Below are 24390 nucleotides of genomic sequence, written 5' to 3' on the forward strand. Positions count from 1 at the left end.
TTTAAGTTTAACTAATTATACGGCACGCATGGCTTTAGTTCTGAGTCTCTTGGGTTTTACTATTGGTCATTACTTTCCTTGGAAAGCTCTTTTTCGCAAATCAAGGAGGCACACTTGTGCCTCTTTAAAGAGGCAACCCACAACAATGTTAAGTGATTTCCGGTCCTAGCGGTCGCAGAGAGACGACGGTGATCGCATTTTGTAGCCTAAGCTGAAACTGAGAAACATGCATAATTTCACCCCCTCTAACTTTATATTCATGGGGGAAAGTGGGCCGGAAGTTTCGACCCATCCACCAAACCCCCCCTTTTATGTTGTTCACTCGGGGTGAGATTTATATGATGATCTTTATAAGAGCCTGGGCGCGCATACTCCAGAATTCAGCTCAATACGATCACTGTTTTCCAAAAACCAAATATAGCTACTAAATGTTCATCAATTTTTTTTTGTTAGCCACGCCTACAGGCCACAGTTGGCACCAGATCCGGGTGAATGAGGACTCATTCGAAGCGGAATTCGACCTGTTAGGGCCTTTTGATATTTTCAGACCGAAAAAATTATCCCCCGAATTTACATTTACGAAAAACTTCGTTTTCCTATAAGAGCCCATGTTAATTTTTGAAATTCCTAAAAGCATAGTATTTAATTATTAAATTAGATCAAAATAGTCCTCTTAACCTGACAAGACCGACTGCAAGCTTCCAAAAATTCCAGCTCTTTCCCAGAAGAGACTTTGACAAAAAAACCTTTGGGTTTTTTCTGTTGACTAGCCAATAAAAATAACTAGACAAGTCTCTGATAGTACAGTGGTCAGTATACCTGTCTGTCAGGCGGAAGACCCGGGTTCGATTTCCCGTCAGAGTAAATTTTTTATATATTGAATTTAAAGTAGTATCTCTTAAATTTAAAGTTTAAAAAAGAAACTCAGTTTCTTTTTTAAATCCAATCTATTAAGTCCTTCGGCTCAACAGCCGTCTCCAGAAGATATCACAGAGGCCTTCAGCTTACAGGTAAGTCTCCACTGCTTTGATAACATGCCGTATACCCGCATCTCGAAGAAAAGTTGAAAAAAGAAAATCTTATTGTGCATTTGATTTGAGTATTCAGAAATTAAAAGCCATAGCACAAGAATCTTCAAAAACGGGGGGTTTGGGGGGCGGAAGCCCCCACCTTTAACTCCTGACGCGATCAGCTAACAGTTAGTCAAGCAATAATAAGTAATAAACTGTACAAAAACGTGCAGAAATTATTTGAAAAAAACTACGTTTTCTAAAGAGTTAAAGAGGCTGAGTCACAAGTTCGAGCCTAAAAACGTGCAGGGATTAGGAGGTACAGTTGAGGGGGGGGGCTGCCGCCCCCTAACCCCCGCTTTTGCAGCCTCTTTTGTTAAGGTTTTTTAAGTCCTGTAGCCTGCAATCAGTTGGTCGTACCAAGTTCATCACATTATAGCTTGTTATCGGTTAGGGAAAAATCCAGCAAACAGGCTCAGTACTGTTTCCAATCAAAGAGATGCAATAGGATGTTCTTACGGTAAAAAATTCAAGCAGACTTCGTTCGTGTTGCAAAGCATTTCTTCGTAAGGGAAAAAGCGGGGGTTGAGGGGGGCGGAAGACCCCCAAAATAAAAACCTTAACAATTTTTGCTGCAAAAGCGGGGAGTTTGGGGGGCGGCAGCTCCCCAACTGTACCTCCTAATTCCTGTACGTTTTAAGGTTCAAACTTGTGACTCAGCCTCTTTAACTCTTTAGAAAACGTAGTTTTTTTCAAATAATGTTTTTTTTAAGTTGACATACATTAGGCTATAAGAACTTGATTGTTTATGCCTGGTTTCAAACACTAAAACAGTGACAGTTATTTTCAACTGTTGAACACTAGTGCGCTGTTTCCTTTTTAAAGATATCTTTTTTTTGTATTATTATCATGCTTTTGAATGAAAACACCAAAGGCAAATCATGCTGCTTGCCTCTTCTGTTAATAACGGCATTCAAAACATTGTTTATTTTCTGCTTCTAAATAACATGTTAAACTGATCATCATTAATATAAAGTTCGTATTATTCTTGGTAGTTTTAATAGGGATTTAATGACCCCTTAATTAGCTTCTGATCATTACCCTTAGCCTTTAGCAGAGATTTCCCGCTACTACAGTCCTATTGAATGTATTGCACTTTCATGCATATTATAAAGGATGTTGAAAAATGCTTACATCCTCTGAGCACCGGCATAATTCTCAAAAATTACCCTTTAAAATTGGTTTAAGGAACTATATAATCAAACTAATAATTTTAGCCCATTTCAATCTGAAATGAGTAGGTAATAAGTTTAAAACTGAATTTCCTCATCAAATGAAGGAAAAATATTACCGGTTCGCCGATTTGTTCTTCTCGGGCTCTAAATCAAAGCTTTCATGGTGCATCTATTGACGGGATCAGAATTAGGGTTTGGATGGTTGGAATTCATTTAGGATCTCATAACTATTGGAAAACAAGAAAAATGGGCCATTAAGTATGCCGGGTTCAAATCAAAGTATTTCGGCCACAGCAGGTGCAGAAATAAATCCTGACTCCAGGAACCAACTCACCCTTTTTCTATTTTATTGCCGCCAACGCTGGAGCTATTAAGCCAATTTAATTTGATCTCGTTTTTTGTTTTCTTGGCAGATTACTCAAACTCTTAATGTTCTATTTCGTGGTTGTTGGATGCAACATAGCCTCGGGCAAACTGTCCGGGCAGGGGGGAGGTGTTTTGAGTTTGTTTTTCTTTCAAGTTGCATTTGAGTATTTTATTGTGTCTTGAAGTTGATCTCAGTGAGAGTGTGTCTGGTGTAAAAAAAATTGCACTCACAGAAGATTGTACCCAAAAAGGGATTTAGGGCTTCAGAGTCGACGCTTAAGAGTTAAGAATACACATAACACACCTTTGAGAAAGCACATACGGATGAACGTCTGTAAAGGGGAGAGGGATTCAAATAAAAGGCAAAACAATGCACAAATCCAAAGAAAAAATAGAGGAAATTATAAGATATCCCTAAATGGCATGAGCCGTCTTATCCGAGTGGTTAGCGCTCCAGCCTTAAAATCCGGAGGACAGGGGTTCGAATCCTGGCGTTGCTGGTTGTTTGGTTTGGGACAGGGTCAGTGGCGCGACTCTGTAAATTCAACCAGAGTCGACCCAGCTCTAATTCGGCACCTGGAGAAATCTGGGGAAAAACACGAGAAGCATCGGGTGACCTGCCCCCAACCACGCATTGAACTCCCGGCCGAAGGAATTGAATCTAGAGATCGGTACCTGCATAACGCAGACCATTGGTTAGCATGCGAAAGATAATTAAGAAAAATCTTGGCCCAAAGCCCCCTGTTTGCAAACGAGCCTCCTTAAAAATCAGCGAAAATTTACGAGTTCCGAGTACAGATGCACCCATCTTCAGGTATCCGTTTGTGAATGTTACTTCTATTTACTAAGAAAGAAAATACTTAGGTCTGTTATTGTTATATTTTTCAAGGTCTTTTCTCTTGGCTGTAAGATTTTTTTTTTACAAAAGTACAAATTCAAACGGTCGTTACAAAGAGTATTATACGGGAAGAATCAAAGATTCAAATGATCTGTTTGATTGTCTGGAAAGTAATTCAGATAAACTATCAATCAGAAAAACTAGAAAAATTTTTGATCTGTTGATGCGATTTTTTTTTTTTTTTTTTTTTTTTTTTTTTTTTTTTACCAACTCTAGTTGGCAAAAGCTTTGCAGTTTGACTTTTTCTTTATCAGCGTTACAAATCGATGTGCGTTTCCATGAAAATAATAAATAAGATCGGATTTGGTTTTAGAAAGTGTTGAATTAAGTTGAAACAAAAGAGGTCCTTCCATAGAAATATAAATTCTAAAATCAAGAGCTTGGGAAAATAAAGTGAGAAAAATTCCATTTTACACAATTTTTAGTTTGTAACTTGTACCAGGTTTAAACCTACACATAAAAGTTTAAATGGCCTGTATAGTTCCATGCTAAAAACAGAAAAATATGTTTTTTGGTAAATTTCATATTCAATTACGTGTTACTTGTCATACGTAATTCTAAGCTTGACACAAATTAAAACTTTGCAATCATAATTAAAATAAAGAATTGTTTTAATCTTCTTTTTCAAACTTTTTTGAAATTTGTCTTAATATTGATTCTTTCAGTCAATTTTTTTGTTTATATTTGGTTAGGGATTAACGTTTTAAAAAATTTAAGAACATAAGCAGCTCCTCTGCTACTTCTGACTTTATCAATTTGAACAATCTATATGTTTCAGTTATTTGAAAAAATAAGTGATTATATTTAAACCCTATTGACTTGGTCAAATCACTGATTTTATTATATCACTCCAATATTCAAAGCATTAAGACTAAAATAAACACTTTGATCTGCATATGCACTAATAATTAAAACTCGTTATTACTTCTTGATTAAATAAAAAAAACAAGTTTTTTAAACTGAAAGTAAGGAGCGACATTAAAACTTAAAACGAACAGAAATTATTCCGTATATGAAAGAGGATGTCCCCTCCTCAACGCCTCGCTCTTTACGCTAAAGTTTTTTATTGTTTTAAAAAATAAAGTTGTGAGACAGAGTCAAACTTTAGCGTGAAGAGCGAGGCGTTGAGGAGGGGACAACCCCTTTCATATACTGAATAATTTCTGTTTTTTTTAAGTGTTTATGTCGCTCCTTCCTTTCAGTTTAAAAAACTTATTTTTTTATCTAATTTATGATGGTTTTTGATTTAATGTACCTTTGAATTTGGCACACCTTTATTGAATAATTAAAAAAAACTTCCATACAAATTTAACTCTTCTTTTGCTAAATGGCTGTCTCTAAATTCGGTTCTGACGTACTTTACAAATTAACTTAAGTAACGAACTTCAATATTCGTATATTTTTCTTCTGGCAAAAAATACAAAGTTGCAGATTTTTGCAGATATGAGCTTGAAACCTATGTTATAGGGTTTTCTGATACGCTGAATCTGACGGTGTGATTTTCATTAAAATTCTTTCACTTGTAGGGGATGTTTCCCCCTCTTTAAAAAATCAGGCAAATTTTCTCAGGCTCGTAGCCTTTGATGAGTAATACTAAACTTAATCAAATTCATATATTTAGAATCAGCATTATAAGCCCATTCCTTTGATACATTTATTGACATCAAAGTTCCGTTTTTAAAAGTTTCGATTACTATTGAGCTTGTTTGTTTACTATTGAGCTTGTTTTTGTATCGCTTGTTTTTTTTTTTTTTTTTTTTATTACGTATATGATGGGGTTCTCCCCTAAGTCAATACCACGCCCTTTACGTTAAAAGTTAAAACAAAATTTAATATCACAAAGGCCTTTTAATTAGAATATATAGCTCTTTTGAAAGCACTAAAAAAAACTGTAGCGTAAAGAGCGAGGTATTGACTTGGGGGAGAACCCCCTCATATACATAATAATTTCTGTTCATTTTAAGTTCTAATGTTGCTTCTTACTTTCAGTTGAAAAAACTTGTTTTTTTTATTTGATTTCTCATCGTGTTTTAAATAATGCTTGGAAATCTGGCGCCCCCTTCATAGAAATGTCCCTTACCCCAAAGAAAAATCCTCCACGCAAAGATTCTCCCAAGTAACCCTCTCCTCCCGGCCCCCCCCCCCCAGAAAAAAATTCTTCCTGAAAATGTCTGTATACTTCCCAATAACCAATACAATATGTAAGCAATCGGCAAAGTTCATAACTTGCAGCCCTACCCCTGGGAACTGTGGGGGATTAAGTCATCCTAAAAGACATATTTATTAGATTTTCGACTATGCTGAACAAAATGGCTATCTCCAAACTTTAATTGGGTGACTTTGAGAAAAAAATGAGCGTGGGAGGGGGCCTAGTTGCCCTCCATTTGTTTTGGTCACTTAAAAAGGGGACTAGAACTTTTAATTTCCATTTCAATGAGCCCTCCTACGATATTCTAGGACCCCTGGGTCAATACGATTACCCCTGGGGAAAAGAAAAACAAAACAAACAAATAAACACGCACCCATTATCTTACTTTTGGCAAAAAATGCAAAATTCCACATTTTTGCAGATAGGAACGTGAAACATAGACACCAAGACTTTCTGCTACGCGGAATATGTTGGTGTGATTTTCATTAAGGTTCAATAGCTTTTAGGGGGTCTTTCCCCCTTTTTTTGAAAATCAGCCATATTCTATCAGGCGCGTAGCTTTTGACAGATTAGATTAAACTTGATGAAACTTATATATTTGAAATCAGAATTAAAATCTGATTCGTTTGATGTAGGGGAGAGAGGGGTGAAACCGTACATTTTGAGGATTTTGACCCCTAAAAAGCGTATTTCTAAAGATACAAACTTCCTTTTTACATGAATAGATAGCTCAATTATTCATTTTTCTTGGTGATTTTTTTCAATGACATCCATCAATTTGTTTCTTGTTGAGACCCAAAAATGTGTGACCTCTTCAAGTGTCCAAAGTCACCCCAACCAGGGGGTGACTTTGGACACACATGGGGCATTTCCGTACATTAATTAATTAATGCTTGTAATTATTGATTCAGATATTATTAACATTTAATTCAGATAATATACAAGTTAAATGTAACATTAAATTTATTTTATGGGAAATTGGGCCTAATCACAGCCAAATACAAGAGCTTTGGCTGTTTGCCCAGTTCCTCCTACTGATACCGGTGTGGGGAGTTTCATAATAATGTCTTGAAAGTCAGTTTCTGCACAATCCCGACATTCAGGGAAGATGAACTTCCTACCAGACTTGCGCAGGTAGTTTATTTTTGCTACCCTGCCACTTATTTCTTCAATTTCACCAACATAGTAAACAGCAGAGTTTTGCTTCTTACCAACAGTACGCCTCATAAGCACAAAATTTCCACAAGAGAATTTTTCATGAGTGTCAAACTCACTAATGCTTCCAAAATGGAAAGGCTTGTAATCTGACTTGTCGTTGAGCTCCACATGTATGCCTGAAATGCTGTCTCTATTTTTTTCTGCCCTGAACGAAACCTTTGAATGTTTCAGCGACTTTTTCTTGTTCTTAGTAAGACTTAGCTCCGTCTCTGTTTCTAGTACTCTTTTTTCTGGTGTTTCTGTTAGAATTCTACTTTTGCATTTTTTACATTTTTTGCGCGGATTGCATTTTTGCCTGTGGATATGGTCTGATGCTTTCAGGAGTTACTGCTGTAAGCAAGTTTGACTGCTGTTGACCCATCATGACAGGACATGAATCACAAAATAAACCAAGGTGAGGATCATCCATATTGGAAGTTTCTGGGGCATTCTGTTCAGCTGGATCTGGGCGGTTTGTCACCTCAGCTGGCCGAAAATCGACTTCTGTGAACACATTTGGATTTAAAGGCCAAATTCCTGCCTTCTCAAAACCAGCTGCGATGTTCTGAGGATTCAGCTTTTCCAGAAAGGGATACTTGCACAATTTTGCTATTTCATGTATTGAAATTCTCTGACCAGGGTTTAATTGCATCCAATTGTCAGATGACTCCCTGATTGCATGCTTCAATGGTGCATACACTGAAACATCAAGGGGTTGGAGACGATGGGAGCAATGGGGAGGAAAGGTTAGGAGGTGGATGCCGTTATCTTTACAGAAGGAAACTAATTCTACTGAAATATGGCTTTCATGATTGTCAAACAAGAGTAAAACAGGGTCTTTTTTGCTGGGTTTGACCTCTTTTAGAAAGTGTTCCATGGAACAAAGGAAATTGTCCAAAGTCATCCATCCACTGGGATGGGCTAAGCCAATGCATCCTGGTGGTCCATCTTGATACATCCTTTCTGGAGCTTTGACTCTTGTAAAAACAAACACTGGTGGAATTGGCTGACCAATTGCAGATACAAAGCATAGCATTGTGGTATTTTCCCCTCTTTCTGCTGACACAGTTTGTGCCACCTGTTTTGCTCCCTTTTAGCAATCACCTTTGGGGCCTGAACAACTGTGGGTACTCCTGTTTCATCACAGTTCCAAATTCGACCAGGAGGAAAATGATACTTGCAATATAAATCCTGAAGATTTCTAAAGAAGACACCAATTACAACGGCGTTAAAGCCGGCAGCACGAGCCTGGCTTTTATTTTCGGGTTTTCTGATGGACAAACTGGCGTTCCGCTTGATGAAACCTCTTAGCCAATCCACTCCTGCTCTCTCATTCAGTTTCCAGCTAGATGGAAATTTTATCTTCAATGCTATTGCCCATTGGTAGGCTAACTTTCTTGTTGCATAGGGAGTCAGCCCATGGTTAAGTAATGAACATTTTTCGAGGTATGCAGCAAGCTCTTTCTCTTGTTTGGAAGTAAAAACAAACTTAGTGCTCTCCTGAACAATGTCATTGTCAAAATTGCTACCATTAGCACCACTCTGCTTGAGAATTTGCATTTTTGCCTTGTATTGTTCCATGGCATCTGCAAGGGTACTCTTCTTCAGGGAAAATTCTTCTGCAGTTGCTTGGAAAGACAACTTCCCATGTATAAATTGAATAACAGCACTAACAGCCTGACTAATTCTGGATCAGGAGGACCACTTCTCTTTCGAATGTAGTTGCGAACCATCTGTAAAAGAAAATTATAATTGTCAGAACCTCATGAGAACAATATGGAAATTAACACAGGTCACGCCATGCTTTGAGGCATAGAATGGAAAGATGCCTTCAGGCAGTGTAATGTTTAGTTTAACATTATAATACAAAACATTAAACAAACAAACTTAAAAAAACACATCAATCATTTGTTTATGTTCACTTTTGTTATGTTTCTACAAGTCGGACAAACATTTCGGGGGGTTTCAAACCCTCTACCCCCTTGGATACAGCCTTAGACACTACTGTTTATCTTTCTGATATAAGTAGGCATTGAACAAATGTTTATTGTTCAACATAATAGTAAATCATTTAATAATAAGTATTATTTTTAAATATGATGGGTGAAAATGAATTGAACTGATCTGCATAGCTGTGAAGGTGTACTGTAAATCTAAGCTTATATAAATCTCACATGACTCCTTTTGAATTATCACTGTCTAATTAAAAGTTCCAATCACATATATTATAAAACTAAACATTATAATATATAAGACAATAATCCATTGAATGTATACAATTCATAGTATGTATTTTAAACAAGGAGGGGTGGGGGGGGGGTAAGGTTTATTGGTACCGTACACCAGTTAGAAAGTATTGAAGAATATTCGATTAAGATTAGCTTGAATATTTTTTGCAATAAACAGTGACATGCCGAGACTATTTTAAACGCATAGACAGTCAAAAGTACACCTTAATTTCGGATAGAAATTAAAGGTTAAGCTTAGCCAAATCATAGAAAATGCTGTCCAATCTTGAACACAGGATCTTAAAGTTGGAACAAAGTATCTAAATAATAGGCAGACTTAATCTTGGACAACTTTTATTCAAGACAAAGATTGTTACATAGAGTAGTTGTGTTTAAATAGGCTAGGCTGTAAGGCAAGGGGTAACTTTTGTCTAAGTGTAAATGTTGAAAACAAAGTTTGATAGTCAAAACAAATCACTTCAGTTTCTCTATAAGACAAAAGGAATACAGTCAATTTTACCAATATTCTGCTTCCAGCTACACATAGTTCCATTTTCCAACTTATGAAAGACTTCCGTCAGTACAGGGCGAAACCGGACACCACGAAAAGTGTCCGGAATCGCCCCCAAAAAAGTGTCTGGAGTTACCCCATGTTGATACCATTTTGCAATATAATTTTTTTGTAGATAATAGCCTGATATTTACTGATGAAAATTGCCATGCAAATAGCAAGGGTGTACCTTGTCTGATCCTACTAACTCATGGCTCAAGAGCTACAATAACTTAGAAAATATATGACAAATACTACATGTGTCAGGATTTCCAGCAAGTAAATAAAAACTTCCTTACCTCTTTTCTCGGCTGTCTCTTTTCTCCAAAATTTAAAACTTGCGCCAAATGAGCGTTACATGAAGGGCATCTAGCGGGAATTTTTTGAAAGTATTAGCTCAAAAACTTTAGACGACAGGTCAAACGTACGGAGTCGCCCCCGTGCGGTATCGCCCCTCTCTCCCCTATCTATTGGTACCAAAATTCCGTTTTTTAGAGTTTCGGTTACCATTGAGCCGGGTCGCTCCTTACTTACAGTTCGTTACCACGAACTGTTTGACAATCATAGTGATGTAATTTTTCCGTTCGCATTGTAGAAAATGGTGTTGCAAATGCCATTGAATAATTATGTTGTTTGTTGTGCCCGGGGCCCCGGCCCACGCTTTCATTTATAGTCTTAAAATTTGTAGTTTTCCGGGCAGAAGGAATTTGCAGTTTTTCTGGGTAGAAGAAGTTTACTTTTTTGTACATTTTGGGGATGAAATCATATTTTAAAAAGGATTATGTAAAGGCTTTATTGCATAATTTTAGCTTAATTTCACGGTTGATTTCTTCTTAGTGGTAAACTTTTTGGATCCAATCTATTTCTAATTCTGGAGGGGGAGGGGGTATAAACTAAAAAAAGTTAAAAATCGTCTGGCTATATTGAAAATATAAGAAATTATAAAAATTAATTTAGAATCTAGAGTTTTGGAGGGAGGCACAGATCAGGAGGTCTGTATCTACGTATCTAGCTAAGAATGTTCTTAAGTGCATTTTAGAATGGGCTTAGTCAAAATGGCTCCTTAAAAGCTATTTCCTGATCAATAGATGAACTTATTGAAAACCTTTCGAGGGGAAGACAAATAACAAAAAAAAGAAACTTCCAAGCAGGCATATCATGTGAATAATGTACTAAAATTTGTATGAGCTTTCAAAAGAATATTGCTATTGAGGAAGAGGCATATATTCGAAGGCACCATGGTTTCTTGCCTGGTTTTATGGGGAAATCATTTTTGTTAAGTTTTCGGTATTATTCCTTAATTTTAGGGAGAATCCTTGTGATTGTGTAAAGTTATTATATTTATTACTGCATGCTCTGACCCTAAACTCTAAGAAAGTATCAAAAGCAGATTTTGTCAGATCAGCCTGTGAATATATCCGTGTCTAGGAGCAAGGAAGTAGACCTCCATTCTCTCTCTTACCGGAATCTCAAGCCTCTTTATAGTTTGTATGATTTAATTTATTTTTTTATATAATTTGTCTATTTATATTTTTCATTTAAAGCATAATAGTTGTAGCTCTGTACTCCCTCCGTCCAAACCTCGAAACTAACATTTTTTTGGCATATTCAGCGTTCCCCAATCTGAATTCCTGCAAATGTTTCTGTTTGAAAGGATCTTATATAAGCTGAATTTGTATTTTCTATGGAATACGATTTAATTTGTGAACTTGAAAGTACATGTTTTACTATTCTGCTTTTTACAAGAAGCGGAAGCTACAGTAGATTAATGTCACCTTTCCTTTTAAACCTAGCTCACAACAATGGGAAATTTTACAACTATCGCAGTATTGTGTCGTAGGTCAATACAATTTATTCACATATACTAATTATAAAGTCATAGCTAAGGGCTTTCTTTAAACTTTGACCTTTTGTGGTAATAGCTAATTGGGCGGAATTGAAGAAGTTCGATCTATTAACAATTAGTTATCACTTCCCATCCCAATGATTGATCATTGGTTTTCTTGATTTTCTTGACTGTTTTCTGACACTTTCTCTAGTAAATTTGCAAACCGAATTGTTTTGCTTACGCTAGTATCTGCAGGCTGGTTTCATCGCAGTAACGACATTCAGATTTGCATGAACTCTCCCTTAGTTCTAAAAACTGCAGGAAGCCTTGAAAAAGGACTACATTATCAACGACGTTTTTTACAAGAGACGGCCGTTTCAATCAGGGTACCACCACGGTCAGTTCCTAAAGTTCTACAATTGCCCGAATTTGCATGCTACACAGCTATTGTTGGGGCTATAGTCAAAAAATTGACTGTAATAATGCTAAAATAGCACTTTCGTTTTATTTTACCACTATTTAAGCAACCCTGATCACGTGCTACAGTGCTACACATAATAAAATAGCGCTAAAATAGTACTTTCATGCTACAGGTGGCAACCCTGGTTTCAATCTCCTTTGAAAGTCTGAAATTTGGATCCAGCTCCCATCTACCTACAGAAAAATAACAGTACTTTTGTAGAAAGCGGTAAGTGCGTGAAAATTGAAGTTTCGTTAATGCTAATCAAATAAAACAAAATAGGATGACAATAGAATAGTTTATGAACAAAATTAGGCTATATATTTGCACATTAGGGGGGGGGGGAGCATAGTATATATTAAATATGTAACCTGTTCTAGGTACCTTTCCCCCCTAAACTCCAAAAAAAATAAAAGTTTAAATATTGTAAAGGCAGTGATAAATCATTGTTTGCAATCCTCAGCATAGAAAATTTCCGTTGAAAGAACCTGTTTGACTAGTTTCTTTAGCGGCAGACTTACCGTTTTCTAGAAAAGTACCAAAATAACTGAAGTTCTTGGAGAATTTTCATCAGAAGCTTCTCTTATTCAGTTGGGTAATTGCGCGTGTATTTGCAATAACTAGATAAAATATAATACAACTCTGACTGTGCGTTTATATTTTTCTATCCGTTTTATTTCATGAAATTTTGCATACATGTGCACATACACATTCAGACGCGAGTATGTAATAATGCGTTTGGTTAACTGTACTATTATCAACCGAATCACCGAATCCTGGTGTATCTACAACAGTTAGCGTTAAATTTACTGCATTTTCCTTCAAAACTACTTTACACTGTTCAACTTGCACTGTTTTTATAGTTCTCAGACTTGGACCGTCACCATTGAGCAAGACGTGTATGAGGGGGGGGAATAAAAAATGGCCTAAGTGTGACGCTAAATGTCTGGAATTGTTATTATTAGAGCCTGAAAAGCCACACACAGTGATTTTTAATTAAAGAAACGCGGAGACATTTACAGAAATTTAGGGGGCAGGGGTAAATGTATTTTTCAAAATCTAAGGGGGCAGTTTTAATGTTTTTTTTATGAAAATACCAAAAAAGGATTTTTCAATAATGCTAAATAATGTATAATGGTAAAATTAGTTTTTTTTCAAAATCAAGGGGGGGGGGGTTAACAGCAGAAATAGCAGACAAATTATACGAACACTACAGGAAACTCTGGAAACGCTTGTGGAAATAATGAGATTTCATGGGGGCTCGGGTCCCATGATATCCTCCCCCTCCCTTCAAACTTGCCTGTTCCGCTATGTCTAGTCTAATAATATTTCTAAAGTTCAAATAAATGTCAACTTAAGAAGATGTCCAGCCTTTAAAATGTCATCTTGCTTTGCCTCGAAGTATTTGTGGCGCTAGAAATATCAGTGATGTCATTGCTGCAGGCAAAGGCCAGCTGTGTGGATTTTACGAAACTCCCTTCAAAAGTGGGTTTACCATCCTACTTCGTTTCCACGTACCTCGTTTAGGCTACTTGGAAATTTTTGGTTTCCCCAAAACGCACCATGCTTCCTTTTCTCGTTTACAGAAATGAGAAGCCTTTGATGTAAAACTTGTTTTGCTGTTTTTTTGGAACTCTTAAAAAATTCTTCTTTGTTCAAGACTGCTCGTAATTAAAATCCATTTGCTAAAAATCCTTTTTTTTTGCTCTCCCATGAAGTTTGTGTCTTCTTTATATAGTCTTTGAATTTTCAAACTATTCAGAAAGAGTACTCTAGTTTTCTAAATTAATTATAATGAATCGTCAGCTTAGTTTTTACATCAAGCTTCTGTACTAGACCGTTGTTGTTTTTTTAACAGAAAGTGATTATGCAAAAAGATCCTCTCTAGTCTCTTTAACCTGACAAAATCTTAAAAATAAACCTGATTATTTTATTAAATCTACTTTCTTTTATGGCAAGTTTAGTTAATATCTTCTGCATGGTTTATTACAATTCCCTCTGGCCTTTGAGACTCCTTGTAATTAAGGCCTTACGTGCTAAGATTAGGTTGAGCAATAAGAAGACAGTAAGAAGACCTAATATGAACTCTAATTCAATCTTTTTGGACTAGAGTAAGTCAGTTTAAATGCAGCAATAAGTGCAAATGGAATGGCAGCTAGGGGAATTCTTCAAGGGACATACGAGTTGCGTAACTCTAAAAAGGTGTGCCATCAAGGGAACCATTTCTAACGAGCAGGTCATTTTGACGTTGAGAGCTCTTGATTTTAATTGGAAAAATAAGGAGCTCAATGATTTTATAAGAAATGTATTCAGAGAGATCTTGGCTCTGACTGGAGAAGAGACTCTGCTTCAATAATTCTTTTTTTGCATCATTTGCAATACTGGCTGCCCTGCTTTAGTGGCGTAATTGTGGATAATCAAGGGACGAGTTGGGTATTTTTCTAGAGGGCAAAACATTATCATTCCAGGCATTTAAAATTCACATAAAAATTTGAGAAATATTTAAACATTGTGGGTAACACTTTTGTTATAAAGTACATATTTAATTTTAAGTTCGTAGCAAGTAGTATCTTTATTGTCCAGTAAAATATTCATGTTTGCTTGCTTGTTTTATATATTTAATTGAGAATACCAAAATTTTCACTTAAAATGTCAGTATTTGAAAAGAGTTGTTGAAAGTCTCTATATTAAGAAACGCAACTTCAGATTTTCTTTTGGTTGGGGAAGGGGGAATCAGAAAATATTAAAAAAAAAAAAAATCATTTTTGGCATCTCCGGTGCTTTTTGTGCATACTGATAAATTTTGGATTCTTTGGTAGAAACGCCCCTGATTCAAATGGTTTCTCTGAGCTATACTAAATGATCCCTTAACCATCCCTCTATGATCTTGCAGTGCCCCGCTAGCAGTGGGGGAGAACCCGTCCGAAAAAGTGATGTTCCTTGTTGTTCAAGCCAGGGGGACTAAGTCTCCAGAATAAGGTTTTCGGCCATGGCGATTCCAGTGGTGCACTTTTTCTTTCGATCCGTCCCCATTTATTATAGGGGTTAAGTCTATTTTTTGAATTTCCCATGAATTGTTTTTGAAATAACATTTACTATAAAGATTATTCGAGGTAATAGTTACGGCTCTTTAATCAGCTGCAAATGGTATTTTTCTCGTTGCCCAGTTTTTTTAAACCTCTTATGTTTACCTTTTTGTTACTAGGACGGGGCTTCGTTCTTTGCTAGTATACAATTAACGCCGCAGCCATGATAGAGTCCAAATATACATTCGACTATTCCATTCTTTACCAATGATTGTTAACTGATCACCTCTATTGAGCCAATGTTACACCACTATCCATAATTTACTTGAAGATCTATGTCCAAAGAAAAATCTTAAGCACTTGTCCAAAGACCCCTCCCTCCCCCCCCCCCCCGACCCCTGGATGTACATGCCTGAGTGTGATCATTCTTAGACGAAAATTTAGAATTTTTAAAACACTAAAATTGTCCGTTTTTGCACAAGGAGTGTTTCTTGTTTAACTGCTGAAAAAGTCAACTATGACATTTTATCCAAGAGAAATGTCCGCTGTCACCTTAAATGGTAATATAAATGCCGAGTAGATGATTTGCTTAGCATATTGATAGATTACAGACGGAAGCAGGGAAAGGTACTAGCTCTGCCTGAAAAAAAGGAGTTGCCTAAATTTCAAGAAAAGCCTGTATTTGGCTGCGCCAGGCCACTCATTGGGATTTTTCTCTTTCTCAATATTTATGCTGATACATTCAGGCGCATAATTTTGTTGCTTAAAAACAGTTTTTTTGCTCAAGAAGTTAGTTATACTTCTATTCAAACATTTTACGCTAAATTCAAACTTGCAGTCGTAATTTTGTCGTAATTACTTTTTTAGTGTGTTTTTTGGCAACGTTTTAGTGTTATGTGCTTAAAAACTAGTGATAAGTTCTGACTTGATAGTAAAGTTATCTATCCCATTTTTATGTTCAGTCCGAAAGGCTGTCATGTTATTTTTTTTTCTCTGTCCCTTGTTCTTGCATGATGAATTTTGAAGTTTTTGTTTGAATGTACAAATCCATGGACGTCAGGCAAAATCTGCTTATATTTTTGAATTTAGATATACAAAACTAACACAAAAAAAAGTTTTAAGCTCTTAATATTAATTTTGAAAAAAGGTCTAAAGCACTCAATTTTATTCAAAAGCAAACTTTAAAAACTAATTACACAAAACTACGGGCGATGTAAAAATTAAGTAGGTTTCCGACTAATTTCAATTTTAGAGTAAAAGGCTCTACTAGACTATTTAAGTTCTTGCGGGGGGACTAGATTTGTAGCGGAAGTTTGATTAAGAGACAAATGAAAAAGTAGAATCACTTTCGATTTAAAATAAAATATAGGGATCGGAAATTGTGATCTTTGATATATATCTGTGAAGTACTAAATGGGGGGTTATTCACTAGGCTACATAATGTACACTAGAGGTAGGACCTCCGAACGAAAAACCGGAGACCAGGACTGAGGAGTAGTACTAATGGGCGTGCAAGAGTTGCAAATGTATGTTTAATTCATAGCTTCTAATGGTTTCATATAATTTATAGTTGTCTGCATTCTTCGAATTTAGCCCCCCCTTGAAATAAATTCTTTTGTTGCATTTATAACTACAATAAATAGGTTATGAGCCCTCGATACCATTTCCAAAAGGAATCCTGTTTAAAGATTCAAAATAAATCCGTTTTTTTAATTACTTATGAGAAATCTTTTTTCAGAAATAACGTCTAAGGGGCCAATTTTGGAAATCCTGGGCACGACTTGGATAACTTTGCTAAAATCTATTTCTTGGAAATGTTAAAATACGACGGACTTCCAAAAAAATTTTTTCCCCTGGACTCAATAATTCCTGAAAACCGCAATATTCTATGATTTTCATTTGATTGTTTCAAAATTATAAAGTTTCAGGGGGAGTACCACATTTTGTCAGTGTTGTCACCTTAAAACTTCAAAATACATAAGCACAACTAATTACCTAAATTTGAAAACGGTTTTCGTTCGTAGAAATTCAAACATTAAGAATTTGCTGATTCCCGAAGACAACCACTACTTCAAAGGAAAACTGGTTTATAAAATAATGTCAGTTTCACTGTCCTTGGTACTTCAAGATTATTGAAACCTTTTTTTTACTGGGCAATCATTTTAAAAGAGCGATCGGAAACGGTGAGAAAGGAACCACTTCCCCTTCTTCTTTTGAGATTGAGCACACGTCAAAATCAAAAATTATATCCTCTCACTCATTTCTTCTATAAGCTTTAAATTTAAAAGGTCCCCCTTGTGCTGTCTCAGTAAATAACTTTATTACCTAATATTTCAAAGACAAAATGGTGTTGTTTGCATGAAATACTTGAATAGTTCGAGGGGGAGCTCTTATATGATATTCTCTTTCTTTTCTTTATTGGGACATCCTTGACTGGAAAAAGATAAATATATGAATCTTCAAACAGTAAGTGGTAACAAGTTGTAAATAAGGAGTGATTTGGCCCAGCAGTGACTGAAACTCTAAAAAAATGAATTTTTGATAACAATCAATGCATCAAAAGAATTGAATTTTTATGCTGATTCCAAATAATAAAAAAATATTATATTTAATTTCTACACTTCAAAGGCTACGACCCTGAGAAAATTTGCCAGATTTTTTACATGACCCCCACAGCCCCTGAGAAAGGGTTGTAGGTTATGCAATTCACCCATTGTTTACATATAGTATTTGTTCTTGGGAATTATATGAAAATTTTTCAGCGGGGGTGGGGGGATTTCCTGAGACAAGTGATATCCCATGAGGAGAATTTTCCGTAGGGAAGAATGTTTCAGAGGAAATTTCACACGAGGAGGATGGGGCTGTAAGTTATCCAATTTGCCCATTATTTGCACATTCCCTGTATTTTTTGTTATTGGGAAAAATATGGACATTTTCGGGAGAACTTCCACTGGGGGGCGATTCAACTTGATTCGAGGAATTTCGGGAGGGGGGCCACAAATTAAGCAAAAAAAATATTTTTTTCAGATGAAAGTAAGGAGGATTTTAAAGGGGAATTAACTGGGGAAATTTTCCCGGGGAATATTCAGCGAGGAGGGAATTTTTCTGAAGAGGAATTTCCCTTGGTAGAATGTTCCGGGGGAGGAATTTTCTGAGGGAAGGAATTTTCTAGGAGAAATTTTCTACGGACGAGTGGGGGGGGGGGCGGATTTACCAGTATGATTTGAAAAACGGTCAGAAAAAAAAATCAACTGAAAGTAAGGAGCAGCCTTAAAACTTAAACCGAATAGAAATTATTCTGTATGTGGGAGAGGTTACTCAACCCTCGTAGTTTGCGCTAAAGTTTCTTAGTGCTTTGTTAAAGCTTTTTATTCCAATTAAACGGCCCTTGTGTTTCAGTAGTCGTTCTTAAAGAATTGGGAAAAAAGTCAAAACTTTTGCGTAAAGACCGAATGTTGAGGAAGGGGCAATCACCATAATATACGGAATAATTTCTGTTCGTTTCAAGTTTTAATGTTGCTCCTTACTTTCAGTTGAGAAAACTTGCTTTTTTATTTAAAGTCGAAAATGAGGTGAATGTAGACGTTAAGGCTAGACAGTAGCTCAGAATCCTTACCATCAACTTTTGCCTAGTCAGTGAAGTCGATTGGTGCATTCAGAATCTTGGCTGTCCGCCTTGGAGGACTTGTCTCAGAATAGGGAATTGTTTGACAGATACGCGTGTGCCGTGGAATTCGACATTAGGAGAGAAGAAGCAAAAGAGTAAACTTAGGAAAAAACAAACTAAAAATACGAAAACTATATGAAAAAAAGCAATTATACAAAAACCTCTAGTGTTCCGGGAAGACACAGGCCCAAATCTCTCCACCCTGTGTACGTTCCAGTCCCATATTGCATTTTTTTTAAAGTCCCATTTTTTCTGGTTTTCGCTGGTTTTGCCATGTTCGTTCAATAAAGCATAGAATATTAAAACGCCTAAATTACTAAGTCCACCACTGTGTTGTTTTTTGTTTAATTATTTCCTGTTTTACGTGAATTCCAAAACTATAAAATTATTCTCGTATTTGACTAGGCGTAATGAACGACTTATCTTTACTTTTTTTTTACTGACTTCACCGCAGTCCATCTGAAAAAAAATGGGGATTGGTTAAAAATATTTGTTAAGTTTGATTACTTTTTAGGTCCATCTGTATTTTTCATCGCTACCTGAAGAAAAAGTACCTTATGTGAACTCTGTGGGTGAGAAAAACAGAGTACGGCAGCTGCTGTATCAACTACCACCTCATGATAATGAAATTCGATTTTGTTCTTCACTCACAGAGGATGAACGACGAGAATTGCGGCTATTCGCTGCACAGCGACAAAGAGAAGCACTGGGAAGAGGTATGGTTAGGCAAACACCGGCTCAAATGAAAGAACCCGGCCGATGCTTTGGGGTAAGAGTTCAATTTTGATCAAATGAAATTCATTTTCACTTTGACTGGCCAGCTCTTTTTATACTTGTACAACTGTTCTTCCAAATGTATACATGCCAGTAATTGGTTTCTGATGGTTTCGTTTTAAAAGGCCCCTGGATCTTGTTCAAACTTTTTTTCCAAGAAAAGTTTTTGAGCATATTTTAAACTGTACCTCCTGGTATTGAAAAAGAGTACTTTAATTTCGTTTTAATTTAATTTTAGGAATGAGGTGGGTTTCACACATGCTTATTATGTCCTAATCCTCTTGATAAGAGATGCCTTTTCTGATAGAGTTCCATCTTTTAGCTTGATTCTCAATTGATCGACCAATGATGCTTCCTATGCTTGATAATGGCAATTCATTCTTCTATTTACCCACTGTCAGCCTACAATAACTGTCACATAACAAACTTTTATGTTTTGGAAATTTATTACAAAATTGCTATAAAAACCAACGGGCTCACCAGTTATGCGTAATTAGTTTTTAATAGAAAAGCATCAAATCTGGCTAATATATAAATGTGCAGTAGCCTACATAAGAGTAGGCAATTCGAATTTTTTTCGTATAAGGCCACAAAATTTCATCGTATTTTCAATTTTTGGTTGGCCAACTCCTGAAAATGTCTTAGCTAAAGAATCAACCACGGGGTCAAACCTGGCACTAACACAGGAATTTATTTTGAGATGCCCAGATAAAAACAAAACATATGAACAGACGAATTATATGAAAAATATTAAAATCTTAAGACTGGGAGTTGGACAGTGGCGTATTTCATCAAAATCTTTAGGGGGCAAAGTTGGAGCCAATTTTCCCGAATCAAGTGAAAATGACAGTGAAAAGGGTAAAATGAGCCATATAGTACCATAAGGGCAAAGATATACTACAGAAAACTGACTTGTTTCTCTGGATGCTTGAATTATGCAGGCTTACCTTTGCTTTGACAATTTTTTTTTGCAGAAACTAAATTTCAGCTGATGTGGGGGGGGGGAGCTGAGGTCTGGGGGGAGCAGCTTCCCCCTGCCCCATAGCAAATTACGCCCATGGAGTTGGGAGAGATCCCATCGACCTCCTACTACTTTGTTTGTCATTGGGGTATATTTTTTGCTGGTTTTGTTCACCACAGGCAAGGAAGTAGGATCAGAAGTACAGAATTAGCTAATTGCTGAGTAAGATTCACTAAACATTACAGTTTCTCCGGTACCTTGTTTGAACCAGATAAGTCCTAGAGTGTATCCACCACCAGCGTTACTACAGCGTTCTAATAGCGTTGCAACACTGTATCATTTTGGTACAATTACGGCTCCTGGTACATTTGGACATTTTGTGGCATGATCCAAGATTTTTCTACATTCGACTTGTATTCGCCTGGCCAGTTTCGCATTTTCAAATCACCTCCACTCACCCCCTAGGGATGTAAGCAAAAGGAAAAGGATTTTCGTAAAAGCTATCGTACCACAAAAAAGAATCTCTACGAATTTCAAGCTAGTCATCGTGCGAGAGACCAACGCTCAAAATTGCTTTCTGAGAGAGAATTAAATAAGTTTTTTTTTATAATGAAGATATGCCACCATCTGGCAGTATGACCAGGGAAACCGGGAGGAAATTCTTTCTGCTAATCTATAATTCTGAACTCATTGTTAATGTCAAAATTTTCACACGATAGCATTTTCAACCCTGTTTGAGATTTTTTTTTTTTTTTTTTTTTTTTTTTTTTTTTTTTTGCAACACAAAACGGTAGAAATCACTATTTCTTGCAACTCTTAGTTTCCATTTGAATAAGTTCTCCCCCAATATTCTACGTACGTAACTTCAGAATGATCATATCTGGCAAAAAAAAACAAATAAAACACTCGTTCGTTATAATATTTTTTTTTCACATTTTCACGTTATCATTTGTTTTTTTTTTTCACATTGGAGCTTGAATCCTCCACAATATGATTCTTGGGCATGCTGGATATCATGCTGCAACTTCCATAAGAATCGCACCAAAAACTACCTGTATATAGCAAAATATCGAATGCAGACCAAAAATACCCGTTTTAAGTATTTTTCTAAATGCCTAAATTCAACAATTTATTTAATTACGAGAGTTGACATCGAGGCATCAACACATAGGATTAATCACCGTGTCCATTGATGCATTAGCCTTGTTCTAACTATAAATGAGTTATAGGCAAGACATGCAACGTTTGGCTTTTTAAGCTGTTTTTACACGGTTCATAAAACACACCGTTTAACTGTTAGAATTGAACCGCTTACATTACTCACTGAAACAGCCAAAGAAAAAAAAAATGCACCCTCAAATATGTATCTATTAAATACCTAGTACATTTTTTGCTTGGTGCTGAAGTCTAATATAGCTTCTTTCTGGCGTTTGCAAATTTGAGGTGCAAGACGCTAACTTCTAGCACCACAATTCTGCCGCAGACAAAAGCGTTTTAATATGACAATTACGCTCATAAAAGCATGGCATACCGTACAAAATTAATTACGAACTTGATTTGCGTAAGTGGACAAGGGTAGATCCTTTTGGTATAAACTCCGTGCTTTTTAGATATTTTTCTCCAAAATTTCAAGTGGGTGCCATACTTCTTGGAGTGTAACCCCTATTTCTTCTAGTCAGGTTACCTCCAAGTGTCTTGCGAGGTAATTATTCTCAGTGCCTTTTATGTTATTAGGTTAACATAATTCAAACCGTTTTTGGTCTCAACACTTGATAATACTGTTGAGTCACAATTATAGCTTTAGCTGAGTTGGGGACTCCCTCAAAGATTCTACTAGACCCTTACACAAATAAAGAAGCTCTCTTTTCCAGTGCTAAAGCAATTAGAAGGCATCCTTTTCCTTTTTTCAAGACCAAAATGGGCCTAGTCATAAATCTATGCAGTATATCCTATGGGCGTTTGTAAAACAATTTAGGATCGTAGGTTGGGTTTGGCTAATACTGCTGTTTCAGTTTAAGTACTGGCTAATTGCCTCTCCTCGTTTTCAAAAACGCGCTTTCCGATTTATTCTATGACTTAACTTAAGCTTTAAATGGGATAATGACTTAAAGGTCGTTCATGTCCTGCGCTTCATTAAGTTATAAATCTTGTTGAAGCTGTAATTTTATAGTTAGTGTAATGACATTGTGAGACACTGGTCCTAATAGCCTGTGCTCATTCTTTACTATTTTACAACCCCATAAATAACATATAATTAGCATTGTATTTAAAACATTTCAAAAATCACTCGACTTAGAAATTTTTACCCTTAGAAATTACGACTTAAAAAATGTTTATAGACTCAATCTACAAGGTGTTCCTATAGTGGATTGTGACCATTGTTTTAGGCGTCAAAGAATTCTGTTCACTCTAAAATATACAATCACAAGGATAAGCTGTAAAAATGATTATTTATAAAAACAAAGTAGAGACCATACACATTTTCCCTATCAGACATTAAATAATTGTTGGCACCAATCAAGGGCGTGGGGCTAACCGGGGGTCCCTGGGCCAACCAACGGAAAACAAAAAATTCATTAGAAAAAAACATATTTTAGGGCATAACTTAAAGTTTATTTTAGCTCTTTGAATGTAAGTTTTAAGTAGCTACTAGGGAATGAATGATAAAACCGAGCAGATTAAATAAGATTTGAAAACATAATGTAATTTTTTCTTGGGGGGGCTACAGCCCCTATAGCCCCCCTCCCGTGGGTGCGTGCCTGAGCTTATGTTCTATTTTGGACTAAACACTATTATAACCAAATTTTTAATTCATTGAATTCATAAAATTCCCTTTTACTGGATTTTCAGTCACTTCAGTTTAACTTCGTCCCAGCCCCATCCTCCTAATACCCGGATATGTCCCTAGGCTGAATACAAAAGTTAGCTGAGTTTGAAGATTTCAAATATTTTCTGAGACCACACTGGCTGAGCATGATGAAACGAAAAAACGTAGGAGAACAAAGTAAAATCGAAGTAAATCACAGCTAGCGAAAAAATAGATTTTAGCTTTTAGTTTTATTCACTTTTTTGTGGTTTTTACATTTTATATTGCCCGATGGACTTTTATCTAATATTTTTCTATTTTTATTTCTAAACTGAGGACGAATGAGTGTATGTCCTGACTGGAATATTTGCATTTTTCTCTCCTTCTTCTCTGGCTGTGATTTAGCTCTTTTCTTCTTTGATCTCCTACGTTTTGTCGTTTTGTTTGATAGTTTGCATTATTTTTTTGCACTTATTTCTTGTCAACAGTTGCCAAATTTTGCGAATCAAAACAGTAATAAGAAAACATTGGATATAGTCTATGGTTATATCCAGGTATTATGGTGGGGAGGGGGCTGGGAAACAGCGAAAGTAGAAGCAACTCTGAGAATCTAATGAACAGAAATTTCTGAATGTAAAGAAGTAAGAATTTTGTGATTATAATGTCCAGTTCAGAACAGGACAGAAACTCCATTATGACCTAATTTTTTAGAAGCTGGTTTGATTATGAAGATTCTAAAATGATCTTCGATTAAACCTTCGATTAAAATTTTCAACCATGGAGGTTACAATGGTAGCCTCGTTATTTTTCTGCTGCTGAAATGTACGAAGTGCCACACAGAAAAAAAGCTAGCCCTTACGAGAAAACTTATGTTTGTTAAAAACTGTATAATGATACTAAAAGTACATATTGTCTTCACTTGCAATTCATTGCCACGCACATTGCCACGGATACTCCAATCCAACAGACCCGTTTAGTCATCCGTTTTTAAACTCAGCCTAATCATGTTCAAGCCTTTCAAGTTTCAGGGTTCTCTGATTAAGGTTGCAGTAAAAAAAGAACCTCATTTCCTCGTTTTTCGTGAAGAGGGAGTGGGGGGTCAAAACTTCTAGTTGAGAATATTAAATTGACTGGTAATCTTAGAATTTGCAGTCTTTGGTTTTTGATTCTCTTGGGGCAAAAATTGATTTTTTTTTTTTTTTTGGCACGAGATGGCAGAAAACATCTTTCTTATG

At 36.1% G+C, this 24390-nt stretch overlaps 1 protein-coding gene across 3 annotated transcripts in view; it reads left to right on the forward strand.

Annotated features, from left to right (window-relative positions):
* LOC148946959 (uncharacterized) overlaps positions 1-24390 on the forward strand; it is a 154667-nt gene that overhangs the window by 70966 nt on the left and 59311 nt on the right. For all 3 annotated transcript variants that reach the window (XM_089096763.1, XM_089096761.1, XM_089096762.1), the window contains exon 3: positions 19129-19383. In XM_089096763.1, coding sequence (XP_088952889.1) covers positions 19129-19383 — 255 coding nt within the window. The remainder of the gene's footprint in view (positions 1-19128; positions 19384-24390) is intronic.

This window comes from Artemia sp. Qi Xiang Cuo, chromosome 11 (genome assembly GCF_049724085.1).
Source record: "Artemia sp. Qi Xiang Cuo chromosome 11, ASM4972408v1, whole genome shotgun sequence".
Lineage (NCBI taxonomy): Eukaryota > Metazoa > Arthropoda > Branchiopoda > Anostraca > Artemiidae > Artemia > Artemia sp. Qi Xiang Cuo.